The sequence below is a fragment of the Mycteria americana genome, chromosome 19, assembly GCF_035582795.1.
Source record: "Mycteria americana isolate JAX WOST 10 ecotype Jacksonville Zoo and Gardens chromosome 19, USCA_MyAme_1.0, whole genome shotgun sequence".
NCBI lineage: Eukaryota > Metazoa > Chordata > Aves > Ciconiiformes > Ciconiidae > Mycteria > Mycteria americana.
The window spans coordinates 4,578,859-4,592,865 of NC_134383.1; the positions used below are offsets into that span (position 1 = coordinate 4,578,859).

Sequence of the window (14,007 nt, forward strand, 5' to 3'; positions counted from 1 at the left end):
AAAGTGTTTTAACCCATGAAGAGCCCAGATAAAAAATAACCAGCACTGAACTGCCAATTATTCTGAATCATCCCTCTATATATAATAAGTAATATAATAATAGTGATTAATTTCTATGGTCTAGAGTCACAACTGAATGAAAATTGCCACTCCACTGTGCCACGCTCACTGGGAGCCATACTGCTGGTACTGTATATAACATTATATAGATGCACCAATACATATACTAATAAAATACTATATAATAAGCAACATAATTGCTTACGATTGCTGAAGAAAACTGCCCAAAGCCACCTCCCCAGCCAGCAATGACTTCTCCGAGTGGAGCCACCCCTGAACTCACCCTCCCACGAGGCAGGGTCAATCCGTGAGCTCATAAACGCTTCCAGGACCAAAGAAGGATTATCCACTTTGTATTTTTGTACCCTATTTTAAAGATGCTCTCCTGCTGTGGGTTAATGGTAACTAGCTCCAAAAGTCCATCTCTGAAAATGCTACCAGTTTTTGAAAAGGGTGAGGTCAGTTTCAATTACCACTTCCTTAAAAGGAAGGCTTACTACCTTTTTTTTTTTAGCATCCTGTAAGCATTATGTATACACAGACACAGGAAAGGTATTCTCCTCTGTCCTGCCCAAGCAGCACCTGGTTCCCAGCCACCACCCCATCTCCCTGAAGCTCTCCTAACTGCGTGTTGTGGCCATCTAGCAAAGCCAGCTTTGGACTGGCAATTACAGGCATCTGCAGGCATCTGCAGCTAAAGGGAGGGGCTAAGAAACAATGCGGATAAAGCTGCTGTGGCTTTAGGCCGGAATTAAAAGCCATTTTAATTCTTCAGCCCATGGTTTTAGGATGGTGTAAAAGCTCTATAAATCCTTGAGTGAAAGCAAAGCCAAGCCTATGCTGCCTGTGTCACCTTGTCCTCTGAATACAGGCAATTCTGTCTTCAGTTCATTACTCAGGCTTTGGAGACATGAAGCAGTTCAACCTGGAACCTTGCATTAACACTCATGGTTAGAACATGCTCAGCTAGTATGTATATAATTTTCATTTACCATTAAATTTATTTTCACTTTTTTCCAAACTAGCCCATACATACAACACAGTGAAGACAAACAGCATGATGCCCATTAAATAGTTTTTATTCTTTAGGACATGAATTGCATTTCCACTTGTTTACAGTACTGTAAAGTGCAATGGTATTCATCTCCCCTCCTGCGCACATGTTCAAGTATTTAAAATGCCCAGAAAATGTTGGTTTTTTTTTTATTTTTACAGCAGCTCAGTTATGGAGTTTTAATCTGGCAAAATATACCCAGATGTGCCTACAGGTTCAGGTCCTTCAATCTAACCCCCAACCTGGGGGTCCTCCAATACTAACTGCTAGTGGAATGCGTTTCCCAGTGGCTTTAGTCCACCTCCTCAATGGTTGGTCCAGAAGAAGCTCCACCAGATGGAGGAGCTCCACCACCAGGGAATCCGCCAGGCATCCCACCAGGCATTCCTCCCGCACTCTGGTACAGCTTGGTGATGATGGGGTTGCACACCTTCTCCAGCTCTTTCTGCTGGTGCTCAAACTCCTCCTTCTCAGCCGTCTAGAAAAGGACAAAAGCTCAGGACCTGCTGCTCTCACTAAGCACATACAAGTCCAGAAGTTAACCAGCACTACCTGGCTTATGTATTTCAAGAGTCTGGACTTACGATTAGCCTGTTTTCAGCCCCACCAAGTCAGACTTGCATTGGGCTAGATGCAAGAGTATTTCTGCTTGGTCTAGTTCCAACAAAAACAACCCAGTAATTTAGGACTCCCTCAAATCACTCCTAGAGCTTACAATGCTCCCAGAGCAACAGGACCCCATTTAAGGGTAGAGAAGGTCATACTTGCAAGCTAGCCAGCCTGAATTAGGAGGAATTGAAAGCAATATGCTTGCCAGCTGTGGTCGCTCAGACATCCAAGGAAGGTGCTTGGACCAACACAAGTCTTTCGACTTCTGGTGGAAACTACGAATGGCTTTGGAATCACTTTCATCACAGCAACCAATAGCTCTCCTCCATCCTCCTCTTGAGCTTTCTTTGTAGCTCAGCAAGACACTAGAAGGAAACACTGACCAAACATGGAATATGACGTACCTGATTCTTGTCCAGCCAGTTGATGATTTCATTGCATTTGTCCAGGATTTTCTGCTTGTCCTCATCAGAGATCTTGCCCTGGAGCTTCTCATCTTCAACAGTAGCTTTCATGTTGAATGCGTAAGACTCCAGGGAGTTCTTAGAAGACACTTTATCACGCTGCTTCTCATCTTCTGCTTTGTATTTCTCTGCTTCCTGAACCATGCGCTCGATGTCTTCCTTGCTCAGCCGGCCTGCAGAAACACAGCAATGTTTCAGACTGTGGTTTTCTAGCCAGTCATTTTTAGCACAGGATTACAGCTTCCCACACATTACAAAATCTACACTTTTGGGCAGGCAGGGGTCCATAGGCTACCAGGTGCCCTCATCTTAAACCACTTCATGGGCCTTCCTAGAAACTCATGGATCACTGCACTGAAAACAAGGCTCACAGTTCTAAGTCTAGATGGTAAAGGCAGAGTTTGACAAGCCAAACTTAGGCAGCTAGCCAGTCTTCCACCCTCAGGAACACATGATCCTTACCCTTGTCATTCGTTATTGTGATCTTGTTCTCCTTGCCAGTGCTCTTATCAACCGCAGACACATTCAGGATGCCATTGGCATCAATATCAAAGGTTACTTCAATCTGAGGTACACCTCTGGGAGCAGGGGGAATACCGGTCAGCTCAAACTTGCCCAGCAAGTTGTTGTCCTTAGTCATAGCACGTTCTCCTTCATATACCTAGTAAGAAGAACCAGCAAATTAAGTCATAAGTTTGACCACACATTACTAAATCATAATGGGGTATTATCCTCAAGTGCTATGGTCGCTCAGACATCCAAGGAAGGTACTTGGACCAACACAAGTCTTTCGACTTCTGGTGGAAACTACGAATGGCTTTGGAATCACTTTCATCATTGCAACCAGGTATTTACTAGCATCCCTTGTGATGGCAAGAACGCTAGACCTCTGGCCTAAGATTTACTTCAAGTATCAACCACTGGAAGCATTGACAGGGTCTTGCGATTATGCGAGTGCACTATCAGTTCACCCCAGTGCCGCTCACCTACCTGGATCAGCACACCAGGCTGGTTGTCAGAGTAAGTAGTGAATGTCTGAGTCTGCTTGGTGGGGATGGTGGTATTCCGTTTGATCAGGACTGTCATGACACCTCCAGCAGTCTCAATACCAAGAGACAGAGGAGTCACGTCCAACAGCAGCAGATCCTGTACATTCTCAGACTTGTCTCCAGACAGAATAGCAGCCTGAACAGCTGGGGGAAGAGAAAAACTGTTAAGAGCCCTGCAACAGATACACCACACACTACAGTTAAGTCCATGGCTCGCTCAGACATCCAAGGAAGGTTTTGGCCATCATTAGTAGACTTCTGGTGGAAACTACGAATGGCTTTGGAATCTGATTCATCATTGCAAGTCAAAGGAAGCTTCTTACTGCTTTGAAAAGCTTCATTCAGGTGGAAGACCTAGGGCCTACACCAGTACTACTGAGACTTTAGTTCAGATAGTACCGGGTTTGCTAACACCACCACCCAACAATTTTCACATGCAGAAGATGTGAATTTCTGTCATTACCTGCACCATAAGCCACAGCTTCATCAGGATTGATGCTCTTGTTCAGCTCTTTGCCATTGAAGAAATCCTGCAGCAGTTTCTGAATCTTTGGGATACGAGTAGACCCACCAACCAGCACAATGTCATGGATCTGCGATTTGTCGAGTTTGGCATCCCGCAGGGCCTTTTCCACAGGATCCAGGGTGCCACGGAACAGGTCAGCATTCAGCTCTTCAAAGCGAGCTCTGGTAATGGATGTGTAGAAGTCAATACCCTCATAGAGAGAATCAATTTCAATACTGGCCTGCGTGCTAGAAGACAGAGTACGCTTTGCACGCTCGCATGCAGTGCGGAGGCGACGAACTGCTCTCTTGTTCTCGCTGATGTCCTTCTTGTGCTTGCGCTTGAATTCAGCAATGAAGTGGTTGACCATGCGGTTGTCAAAGTCTTCTCCACCCAAGTGAGTGTCACCTGCAGTGGATTTCACCTCAAAGATGCCATCTTCAATAGTCAGAATTGACACATCAAAGGTGCCACCTCCAAGGTCAAAGATAAGAACGTTCCTTTCAGCACCAACCTGGAAGAAGAGATCAATTTTTGTAGCGCAATTCATTCTACTGCTAGTTTAGTAGGTTTACTAGTTGGACACCAGAGACAGTAATCACTCCATACCATACCTTTTTGTCCAGGCCATAGGCTATTGCGGCAGCTGTTGGCTCATTGATAATTCGCAGTACATTGAGCCCTGCAATGGTTCCAGCATCTTTTGTAGCCTGACGCTGAGAGTCATTGAAATAGGCTGGTACAGTCACTACAGCATTAGTAACAGTCTACAAAAAAAGCAACCAAAAAAGTCAGCTATGTACGTTAACTACTTACACATACAGAATAATTAATTACGTTTTACTGAAGTCCGAAACCTCACCTTCCCAAGATATGCTTCTGCAATTTCCTTCATTTTGGTTAAAACCATGGAAGAAATTTCTTCTGGGTAGAAGCTCTTTGTCTCGCCTTTGTACTCGACCTGGACTTTTGGTCTGCCAGCATCATTCACCACAGTGAAAGGCCAGTGCTTCATATCAGACTGCACAACAGAATCATCAAACCTACGCCCAATCAACCGTTTTGCATCTGGAAAAAGATCAGTTGGCCATATTAAGTATGTTCATTCACAAACAACATTAAGCTCTTCCTAAAAAACAATGCACAAAACCCTAAACACTATACTTAACCTAGAATTATTACTGCCTTGTCAAGACCCAGCCGCAGGCACTGCTAAGTTTCACCTCTTGGATACGCACACACTCGTCAGTATCACCTCACAGCCATGCTACAGCTGCTGTACCATAAACCATAGTGTAATCTAAAAATTAGGCCGAGACACTTAGTCAAGGCCACTTATCACTGTCAAAAACAACCTGCAGCACAAGTTTTTAACTGGAAAGTATGTACTTTCCCAGTAGATAATAAAAGCTTAACTATTAATAATGCAGTTATATTATTCAAACAAAAAACAAATTAGGAGCTTTGATTTTTCAAGACAAAGCTTTAACCCTACTATCAGTAATTCTTACAACCAGGGAACATCTACCATCACCATGCTAAGCTTCTGTACATGAAGTACTCAAACCTTGCAGCCTTACCAAAAACTGTATTAGTTGGATTCATTGCAACTTGGTTCTTTGCAGCATCGCCGATCAGCCTCTCAGTATCTGTGAAGGCAACGTAGCTTGGCGTGGTCCGGTTACCCTGGTCATTGGCAATGATTTCCACCTTCCCATGTTGGAACACGCCAACACAGGAATAGGTGGTGCCAAGATCAATTCCGACAGCTGGTCCCTTCGACATCTTGTCTGAGGAGAAAAAGAAAAAGACGATTGAACTGCGAAATTGAACTCAAGACTAAAATGTTTCATTGCTGTTATCCCACGTTTTACCAGCAACTGCTCTTTTGCGCAGTTAATGCATTTAGAAGCTCTACCACTTGGTTTCCAGCCGCGGTAGAGCAAGGCCTAACCACGTGGTACAGCACATGGCCTGGGACTCCACCTCCCGTCATGCACCGCCCGGCCGCGATCACGTGGTCGGAGGCGGACATCTTAGGTGCTAGCAAGTGTAGTCCCCGCTTTGCGTGGGCCGAGCTCGCCAGGCCATGTGGCCTGGCACAGCCCCAGTCCTGCTGCCACACGAACCCCCTCCGCACCCATCGGGGAGACGCAGCGCCGTCCCCCAGCCCTCGGCCCCCCCCACCACGTGGCAGTCCCGCAACCCCACTCCTTCCCCCCGCGGACTACAAACCCCAGCATGCTCATCCGCCCCACGGACACCGCTCCACCTCTCCCCCCTCCCACACACATCCCGAGGCGTTCCCGGCGGGAGGTAACATGGGCGCTTAGTCTCCTCTATCCCTCCTCCTCCCCCTCCCCCCCCCCCCCCGTACTCCCCCACCCCAGCCCTTTCAGGAGAACAAGGGGTGAGAAACCCGAAAAATCACCATTAGATCACATTTAGTAGGAAAAAAGGCAACAACGCACAAAGCTCTGCAGAACGACCACACCAAAAGGAAAAATCCCACCGCCGCAGCGCCAAAAAGGCCTCCGCCGCCCCCCAACCCTGCCCTATCCCCTGCACACAACGGTCCCTCCCGCTGCAAGTGCGCCTTCAGTCTGCGCCCTCGCCGGCCCACAGCTCGCTCCCACCCACCCTCCCCCGGCCCACCACCCCTTCCCCACACCGGCGGGCCCCGTTACCTGAGCGGCGCTGACAGGCCCGGTCGCGCACAAGAGAAACGGCTCCGCAAAGACTGCTGCTCAATGAGACCGCTCGGCGCCCGCCCCGCCGCCTTTATATACCCCCTCAGAACCTTCCAGAAGCGCCCGCCTCTTCTCTCCGCTCCAGCCAATCCGCTCGCGTATTCCGCCGCCCTTCCCGCCAATGAGCGCCAGCCGGAACCCGCACCCTTCGTGACGCACACAGGAAGGGGGCGTGTCCGCCGGCCGGCCGGTATTCTCGAACCTTCATGCGCTTTCCCCTCTCCCTCCCCCCCCCACCGCTCCGCAACGCTCGTCCCCCGCCCTCAATGGGCGGGAGGTGGAGCTTCGCGTGCGCGGGAGCCAATGAGAGCCCTCCAGCGGCCGCATGCAGGTGACGACACCGACGAGCGTAGGCTGAAGGAGGGGGCGGGGGCAGAGAAAGCGCGCTAGAGAGCGAATGGCAGCCAATCGCAACACGGCGTCCGGAGGCTCGTTTGCATATTTCGCGCGCGAGGGGGAAGGCGCGAGAAGGCGCCTTGGGCTGGGAATGACCAATCAGATCGCGGGTCTGGCGGCATCATTTGCATAGAGGGTGGCGGGCTGCGGGACGGAGGAGCGGGGGGCACAAAATGGAGGCTTCACGCGGGGCCGGCGGGGAGGCCCCGCCGTGTGCGGGCCCTGGCCCGCCATCGTTCCCGGGCCGCCCCGCCGCCGTGCACACCCGCCAGCGGGCCGCTTCCGTGCCCCCGGGAGCGGCGAGAACGCTGGTTCCCCCCCCCCGCGATCGCGGTCCCGCAGGCTGCGCCGCTCGGAGCGGGCTGGCGGCAGCGTTGTTCCGGTACCGCTCCACACAACCATGCCGGATCAAACACAATTAACACCAGAATTAACGAATCCAGCCAGAAAGGAGCGTTTGGCTTTCGGATAGGAAAGCTGGAGGTGCAAGGGGCCTACCCTGGGGCAGAGCCCTGGGCGGTCACCCTCTGTCCCCAGAGGAATGATGGCATTCCTCAGCATTCCTCGTTTTGATGCTCACAACCCGTTGCCTAACGCTTCCCAAAGGCTTCCTACAGCATTCGCTTCAGTAAGCCTCTCTCGGTACGATAATCTGTACCAGCAGCACGTTGCTGCTCTAATCCTCCGTGTTCTGTTTAACAAGGCAAAAGGCAATATTCTCTGATTTCTCCCCCACACCCTCGTTCTCGCCCAGGAAGAGGAAACCATGTTGTCTGCGGTGTTTTAGGGTTTCTCCACAGAGCAGAATCCGGCCTCCACAGCATCCCCAGTCCTACTTTTTAGTCCATCTTAAATTTTTCTCATCCACAATCAGTGCTAATGCACCAAACCAAGCTAAGGGATAACACAACATCCCTTCATACATCAGTGCTGCTTGCTGCATGCTCTCAGCATGACTTACTTCAGTGGAAAGGAAATGGAGGCTCTGAACAGTGGAAAACTGTGGCTGCTCAGCATCCTTGGGGATCAAGCGAGCAGATGGACAACCGCAACCATTCAGCTGGTCTCAGCGCCTTTAGGCTGAAAGCTGATCAGAGGTCATAAATCACATAAGGCCAGGCCCTAGCAGTAGTGCTGTGAATTGCATCCAATGTTTACATGGCATAAAATGCTGCATGGAAGAGTCAGAGGGAGTTGCTAGGAGGAGGGCTACACAAAACCCGTATCCTGGCCAGCCTCTGTGACCCTATGCAGTGGGAAAAGGGGCAAAGGAACTTCCATAGTCGGGGGTAAGAACTGCATGAAAAAGCATTTCTGGTGCCCCCTGGCTCCTGTGGCAGATGCGGTGGCTGTGCTGACCCACGGGAAGTCACTCGTGTCAAGCAACGGTTTAGGGCTCCTATTGTTGATCTGCCACGCACAGGGCTGGAATCCGAATCGGGACCTTTGGGTGATGGCAGAAGGCGTAGTTTGGCGTTGGAACCTGGGTGTACAAGGTTAGAGACAGGAGGTGCAGCAGGAAAAGGCAAGGGGCTCCATATCACAGAGCACTAGCTGTCACTCTCCTGTGCCTTTAAAGATAAGGGCAGTCAATACAAACCATCACCCCGCATCTGACCAGGTATAGCACGCAACACGCACTCCACCCTGTCCAGAGTACAGGCTGCTGGAGCTCTCAACCCCAGGCTACACGGGAGATGCTTCTCAGGCATGCAGTGCTAACTTGCACTGAATACATCATGCACCAAGTCTCACGGGACCTGTGCTGTTAGCAAGGGATTGCCTTTGCTTGGTTTTGGTTTTGTTTTTTTTAAATCATGGGCAGAATTTCAGTAGGACCTAAGAATAGCACTACCTGCACCTTGAAATTAAATAGTGACATTTAGATGTGCAACTGTACTTCGCACAGCAGACTGATAGCAAGTGAAGGCAGCCTAAAACAACAGTGAGTCAGTGCAGGGAGGAGGGCAGTTTGGCAAATGACTCATTACAGTGGAAATTAAAGGCTGTTAACATACTGGACAAAAGTAGCTCATTTATTGTGTATCAGAAAAAATAAGGCCCAGCAGACTGGAGACTGACAAGTATTCCGTGTAGAGTTTTTTTAAATGATGAATTCCAACATTATTTTTTGAAGCTAATTTAGTACATTAGAGATCAAGCACTGCTGCTCCTTTAAGTGTTTAAAACAGAATTGGGAAGAGAGATTGGGAAGAGAGATTATCAAAGACACACTTCCTGCTCACCACAACCGCATTCATTATTTATCAAACACTTGCATCTGCACACCCCAACTGAAGTTTGAAAATCACACATTTCCAAGGCAGTCCCTTCCCTTTCCCACCGTGTTCTCCCCCTTCAATGTGTCAGTACAAATTGATCTAGGTTAAAAATAACCCAAGATGCCTGATACAAAAGTACAAAAGTATGCAATTGCACAACCCCTCTCAAAATGTGTATCACCTAATCAGGATTTTGGATGTCATCAACTCAGCAGGGAGCCAGTAACAGCATTTCCTTGTGAATCAGGGATAGACAGAAGGACACACCTATGAGACCACTGTGTTGTGACTCCGTTTTGTTTTAAATACTGTGTAATTATGTTGCAATTTTTATTCCCGGATTTCAGTAAAGATTGCTGATGTTGGGACACCTCTGTGCAAAACACCCCGGGGGAAAGAAGGCTGAAGCACTGCAAGAGAAACCAACCACACTTATGTTTAATTACCCTAAATTCCACCTACATCCCCCTGACCGGAGACTCCCTTTAGCTAGTTCAAAATGTTTATCTGCAGAGGTGATCTAAACTGTCTGAACATGGCTCTTAGTTGTTCAAGGTTTCATTGTCATCTCACGCCCAGTTCAGGAGATGAACTGAAACGCACCGGGTGGTTCAGAAGTCAGGTCGCAGATGCGGGAGTGGGAGGGCAATGTCACCGGAGGTTTGTATCTCTGCTGTGTCTGCACTGGTGCTATTTACTGTACTAGCTTGAAGCATCTACATCCTCAGCCAAAATATCTCAGGCAAAATAGCTGCATGGAAGTCAAAACACCATTTACTTCAATACACCCAACGTTTCACATATTTCATACCATGTCACATAATTTAGACTGAAAAAATACCCAGGAAAAAGACCAGCTTCCCCGCACTTTCTACACAAATATGCACGTAGTCCTTCTTAGCTTAAAAATGGAATTTTTGACTCGGTACTTTTTTCCTTGGATTCAGCTTGCCAGCATGTAACACATCATACCACAGAACATGGAGCCTTAGTACAGGTTTAGTTGAGCTGTAGCACTTAAGCTGCAGCACATTTATTTATAAAACAACCAAACAAAAAAAAAATTATGAAATCATTGATTCAAAGGAATCAATAATAAATATTTGCTTTCCTCTGAGTTGTTCAGACACAGTACAAGTACACCAATTATAGCAGGTAGAAGAGATGTAAGCTTAGTTTAGCTGCTGAGAAACAAAAGCAAGCTACATAACATTGTATGCATTCAATCACACTAGTAATAACTGGTATATGACAGTAAATGCTTTAAGTACACTATTCTACAAAATAGAGTTTGGCTTATGGTTCATTTGCTTCCCTTGTGCAACTCCTGGATAGTATCATCCCGAGCTCAGAAAATGTCCCTTTGAAAATAGAATACCTGTGAAATGATATCTTTCTCGTATTTCCTTTGAGTAATGAACATTTCCCTTTGGGCTTCATGCTAGCAACTGAAGTGCAGAATTGACTTTGTATTCACCGTGAGATCACCGATGTGCGCTCTGAAAAGCACCACAGTGTTTCAGACTTAGTGATTTTAAATCACCGTAGTACTCACACTTTTAGCCAGGGCCACACATCTTTGCTTCTTTGTCCATGGCAGGAGATGGCCACAGTGCTTTTTCTGACATGGTTTGTATACAGGGCAGTCTGCACGTGTCCAGACAGTGGGCGCACGTACCGCCTGCTTCCCAACAGGGCTAGGAACAGCTGGGAATGATCACACACACCAGGCTTCAGCAATTGCTTCCGACTAACTTCTTTTCCCCAAGGTCCATAAACCTTTCACCCTATGCAATCAGACAGACAGCTCATACGACGACGAGTGACTTCTCTGCTCCAGGAGAGTTGGAGACCAGGAGAAGGCAGCCATGGCTGATCTGTCCTGCAGCCTATTCCCAAAGGCCTCCAGGAAAGAGTCTGCCAGGAGCAGGCTGGACAAATTCTCCTAGCCAGCAGCAAGTGGCCTCTAGGCTGCAGGCAGAGCATCCTCCTCTTTGCTAATTGCAAGTCTGGCCTGTGACTCAAAGCTAACGTACAGCATTTGGTACTCAGACTGTAGCCAGCTCAACTGTTTGAACTGTTACCCTTATTTTGTGGTAATAAGCTTCTTGTTGCTCAGGCATGTATTCTTTACTGAGAAAAGCATTCCTGGTTTTACATGCATAGAGTAAATACCCTCAGATGCAACGCAAGTAACATTAAGCACAATAAGCAACCATAGAAGAAGCCACCAAGTACTTTAGCAGTCCTGCTCATGCTCTTTGGGACTCTCCCAGCTCTGGAGTACCTTGTAAGCGCTTTGGAGTGCCTAAGCCATCAGGGTCCAGGAAAAGAGCAACTGCAGAGGAATCAGACACTTAGAGCTGCTGCTTCCAAGCAGTGATAGCCACTACCAAATCCACCAAAACACAGCTGACACAGGAATGTGCTTCTGGAGTATCCAGGGAAACTGCCTAGGTAAAATGACACAGTATCCCACACCAGGAGCTGTCACGAAAGTAGAAGCTTAGTGAACATCTAATATCACGTCTCCTTTGTTTAAATCTGTGACACAAGACTGCCTTCCCTGCACACAGATCAGTACTTTGTTCTGCCAAGGGTGGCTGGGCTGAGAGAGCAAGTGAAAATTTGGTACATGTGATGAAAATGGGTAACTGCTCCTAGGAAGAGAAGTTCTCAGACAGTATAGGGCAAGTTTGGAAACTATCTCCCATAAGGAAGTAGCCCAAGCAAGGCTTGGCTTTGATCAGATTGTCTAAGATCTCAAGCAAATAAGCTAGAATTCTGGGTCTCAGTCAGAAAAGGAGATTAATTACAGTCCCTGGAGTGAAAGAATTATAGATTTGTGGTTCTTCTGTGCTGATCCATCTCCTGTAGACTCATTCCACAAATTGGAGAAAACCTTCCCTCCCTCAAATGAAAAAAAAAAAACCCTCATCTTTTTTTAATAGAAAATCATCAGTCCAGGAATACAGGAATCTACAACCTACAAGCTCAGTGTCTTGTGTGTAGCAGTGGTCAGAGTCAAATCCTTCAAAGGAAAATATAAATGACAGAATTATGTGAGAATCTGCCTCCAGAGGAAGCCTGTCCCCGTCTCCCATCATTTCCTATTGGCCTTCAACTTGAAGTGTAAGACTTTATATTCCTTGGAAATGTTTATTCTGGCTAACTTAATCACAGCAAATATTTTTATGATCCTTGCAATTTTTTGAGAGTCATGCTAAGCTTTAAGCCTCAACAATAGCATGTGGCCCAGAGCATTTGGTGTATAAATGGGACATTGCACACAAACATTTTCTAATGGAAGCAGCATTGTGCTTGTTTACCTGTCCCTGGTGTATTTTCCTCACTACGTGCTCTGTCACTCTATCCTTCAGTCTTACCTGGATGCCTGAAGGTCAGCTCAAGAATGCTGTTCATTCAGTCTTGGGAAGAGCTCTCCATAAGGCTTCTACAGCATGGCTCACCCCAAAACTGGTGAATTCACAACCTGGCGATAGCAAAGATATCTTCAAAATGCTTCGTCCAGGCTTTTTGGTAGATTATGGCCCTCACTTTTTGAGGTACTGCCTTCATTCTGAATTCAGTGCCAAATTCTCATCACACTAAGGCTCATTTGCCACAGATACCACTCCAATGGAGTTACTGTGGCTTTGCAGTGCTAACGATAAAAGCAGAATCAGGCTCCTGGCCATATCTCTCCGGGTGCATCAAGTTCATTCTGGCAATTAAAGCACCTCTGTTTCCGTGACATAAAGGGTCCTTTCTCTTTAGTACAGAGGTTAGTTCAGACACATGCCTTAATACCGCATCTCTTGACCTTTTTGAGTGATCCTTTCATTTCCACTTTAGCTACAGCCTCCAAAAGTGTTTCACTAGAAGACTGAATGCAGAAAACGTGAAGTATCTATCAGTTCCCTTTGAGGTTGAACACCAGACCACCCTCAGCAGAGAGCCTGCCTCAAAATCTTCAGATAAGACAATGCATCTTTGAGAAAGTTCTCCAAAACCAGTACAAGAGACTTCTCCCTCCCCACAAACCCACTCTGGAATATTATGCGTCTTTATGTCTCTGTTGATCCCTTTTAAAAAATCCTGAGGTTTGGCTTCATTTCATTTGTACAGCGCTTAGCTGTTGTAGTTTTAAAATGCTCAGTGTTCCATTTCCAAAAAAGATAATTTAAAAAGAAGGCTCCCTTTTCCCTCAGGTGTGTCTGTCTTCAAAAAAAAAAAATTTGTATCAGAACCTCAGTGCTGGAAGATGTAAGAGTTGAGTGGGAGGGCTTCTTGTGGTGTGAATAATCACAAGTGATTAAAATTAAGCTGACCAGGAAGATAACTAGCTAATCTAACAATTCCTATGTGGCTGGTGTTATGTGAAGTGTTTCTGGACAGCAGGAGTCTCCAGACGGCTGGTGAGCAGTCACACAGTCTGGAACGCTCGACTTTGGGCAGGAACCATGACCAGCGTCGCTCCCATTTTCATCAAGTTAGTGTAGTCGACTTTCTTTGGCTCAATTTCTTTTCCTTCTGTCTCCCTCTGGCTGTACTGGGGAGGAGTTAGATGGGGAGTAGCTTCCGTTGACAAAGTCCGTTGGCTGCGAGAGGCACTGTTGGCTGTCGACCTGGTTGAGGAAGAACCTGAGCGCGAGCTCCTGGAACCAGAGGAAGAGGAACTGGGCTTGACAAGATGGGCCTTGGGTGCCTCTGCATCTTCTCTGAAATCAAACAGATGACAGGGCTCAAATACCATAAGAACAGAAACGCTTATACATTTTACCAGACTGAATTGCTGCTGCAATGAGCAGTTGCTTATTGAAGCTGCAAATCACCAA

General features: G+C 47.2%; 2 protein-coding genes and 3 non-coding genes across 5 annotated transcripts in view; all 5 read right to left on the minus strand.

Moving 5' to 3' along the window:
• Window positions 1-1,118: 1,118 nt before the first annotated feature.
• Window positions 1,119-6,584, minus strand: HSPA8 (heat shock protein family A (Hsp70) member 8). Its single transcript, XM_075521059.1, has 9 exons — window positions 6,429-6,584; window positions 5,322-5,531; window positions 4,604-4,809; window positions 4,356-4,508; window positions 3,700-4,255; window positions 3,178-3,380; window positions 2,650-2,848; window positions 2,128-2,360; window positions 1,119-1,592 (listed from the first exon to the last, which is right to left on the minus strand). The coding sequence occupies exons 2-9, from the start codon at window positions 5,524-5,526 to the stop codon at window positions 1,407-1,409; spliced, it is 1,941 nt and encodes a 646-aa protein (XP_075377174.1). The 5' UTR covers window positions 5,527-5,531; window positions 6,429-6,584; the 3' UTR covers window positions 1,119-1,406.
• Window positions 1,938-2,034, minus strand: LOC142418937 (small nucleolar RNA SNORD14). Its single transcript, XR_012778455.1, has one exon. It is a non-coding gene; the product is annotated as a small nucleolar RNA SNORD14 (small nucleolar RNA).
• Window positions 2,934-3,030, minus strand: LOC142418936 (small nucleolar RNA SNORD14). The gene has a single exon (XR_012778454.1). It is a non-coding gene; the product is annotated as a small nucleolar RNA SNORD14 (small nucleolar RNA).
• LOC142418935 (small nucleolar RNA SNORD14) lies at window positions 3,450-3,540 on the minus strand. Its single transcript, XR_012778453.1, has one exon. It is a non-coding gene; the product is annotated as a small nucleolar RNA SNORD14 (small nucleolar RNA).
• Window positions 6,585-10,568: 3,984 nt separating the features above from the next.
• CLMP (CXADR like cell adhesion molecule) overlaps window positions 10,569-14,007 on the minus strand; it is a 44,419-nt gene continuing 40,980 nt past the window's right edge. The window contains exon 7 of the mRNA XM_075521060.1: window positions 10,569-13,890. Coding sequence (XP_075377175.1) covers window positions 13,596-13,890 — 295 coding nt within the window. The 3' untranslated portion in view covers window positions 10,569-13,595. The remainder of the gene's footprint in view (window positions 13,891-14,007) is intronic.

Excerpts from the sequence above, each read along its gene's own strand:
- HSPA8 (XM_075521059.1), bottom strand. The coding sequence starts at position 5,526 with ATGTCGAAGGGACCAGCTGTCGGAATTGATCTTGGCACCACCTATTCC. Across the intron at positions 4,509-4,603 it reads CAGAAGCATATCTTGGGAAG|ACTGTTACTAATGCTGTAGT; the intron begins GTGAGGTTTCGG and ends CTTTTTTTGTAG. Across the intron at positions 4,256-4,355 it reads CCTATGGCCTGGACAAAAAG|GTTGGTGCTGAAAGGAACGT; the intron begins GTATGGTATGGA and ends CTCTTCTTCCAG.